Source organism: Fulmarus glacialis, unplaced genomic scaffold (assembly GCF_000690835.1).
Source record: "Fulmarus glacialis isolate BGI_N327 unplaced genomic scaffold, ASM69083v1 scaffold3480, whole genome shotgun sequence".
NCBI lineage: Eukaryota > Metazoa > Chordata > Aves > Procellariiformes > Procellariidae > Fulmarus > Fulmarus glacialis.
Window position 1 is genome coordinate 1,630 of NW_009189390.1, and position 1,124 is coordinate 2,753.

Sequence of the window (1,124 nt, forward strand, 5' to 3'; positions counted from 1 at the left end):
GCGAGGCAGAAATACTGCCTCCTGACTGTGTGATCTGTAGACAATATTTGACTTACATACTTGGTTGCCTGTTCTTCCACGTCTTTATTCTGACATTATGCTTCCAAGTTTTTTCCAAATTCCAATTATTTTCATTATCCATCAAAGCAAAAAAACAAAGAGGGCTCTCTGCCATTTCCTGTATTTATTTGTTACTATGAAAGAGATGTTTTATGATTACAAAATTTAATTCTTCTGAAATGAAGAGGTTGAGAGGTTTGTGTTCGTGTTTTTTGTGGCTCCACTGACCTTTCACATAGCAAAATCAGCATAGGTCAGCATAAGCAATCCTACTTGTTATTTATGTTCTGCGTCATTGATGTGATTGATATGCAATGGCTCCCTAATTTCTGACATGATTGTCCTAATCAAGAATATTGATTCTCTTACTGCTTCAACTGATTGTCTGTGTCATTTGAAACATGTGATTTCCTTTAATTAATCCTTGTTTGAACTAAAACAAAGATTTAAAGAAAATGTTTCCTGTATGGCTAGACTAACCTTGCCAAAAGGGTGGATATCCTCATTTAGATAGTCACCTTAGTCTCTCTTGTCAGTTCACCTTTGAATGACAAACTCAGCGGTATTCACTGGCAAAATGGCTTCTCATAAGGAAGTAATTTTAGGGAATTCTGGCCCTTTATTCTCAAGTAAATCAGAAATTCCTTTGAGAAGGAAAAAAAAAAAACCAAACCAACCCCTTTAAAATTATGGCTAGAGTTTTTATACTTCCCTAAGGATTTTTCTATGGATTTCTGTCCTTGGAAACCTCCCACTCAGTAGGTAGCAACCATGAAGAGTCATTGAATGTGTCAATCTTACCCGATGTGTTAGAAATGTAGACATTGCTGCAAATGCTGACCTCAGACTTTGCCTCTCTCAGTGTAATAAAATAATTGCTACCAGGATAGGTGCTTTAATAGGGCGTGCAGAAGGTAGCAAGTGTGGGCTTATAGACAGGAGTATGCACTGTTTGCAACACAGGAAAGTAAAGGGATGGAGGAATGGGCTTGCTTGTATGGTTATTTTTACTTTGGGGAATAATAATTTGAAAAAAAAATGTTCTTTTAAAGCAGTGGTAAAAC

The 1,124-nt window shown here is 36.6% G+C and overlaps 1 protein-coding gene across 1 annotated transcript in view; it reads left to right on the forward strand.

Annotated features, from left to right (window-relative positions):
• LOC104079577 (olfactory receptor 6X1-like) overlaps positions 1-1,055 on the forward strand; it is a gene marked incomplete at its 3' end in the record, with an annotated part of 2,136 nt that extends 1,081 nt beyond the window's left edge. The window contains exon 2 of the mRNA XM_009581660.1: positions 1,012-1,055. Coding sequence (XP_009579955.1) covers positions 1,012-1,055 — 44 coding nt within the window. The remainder of the gene's footprint in view (positions 1-1,011) is intronic.
• Between the last annotated feature and the right edge of the window lie 69 nt (positions 1,056-1,124).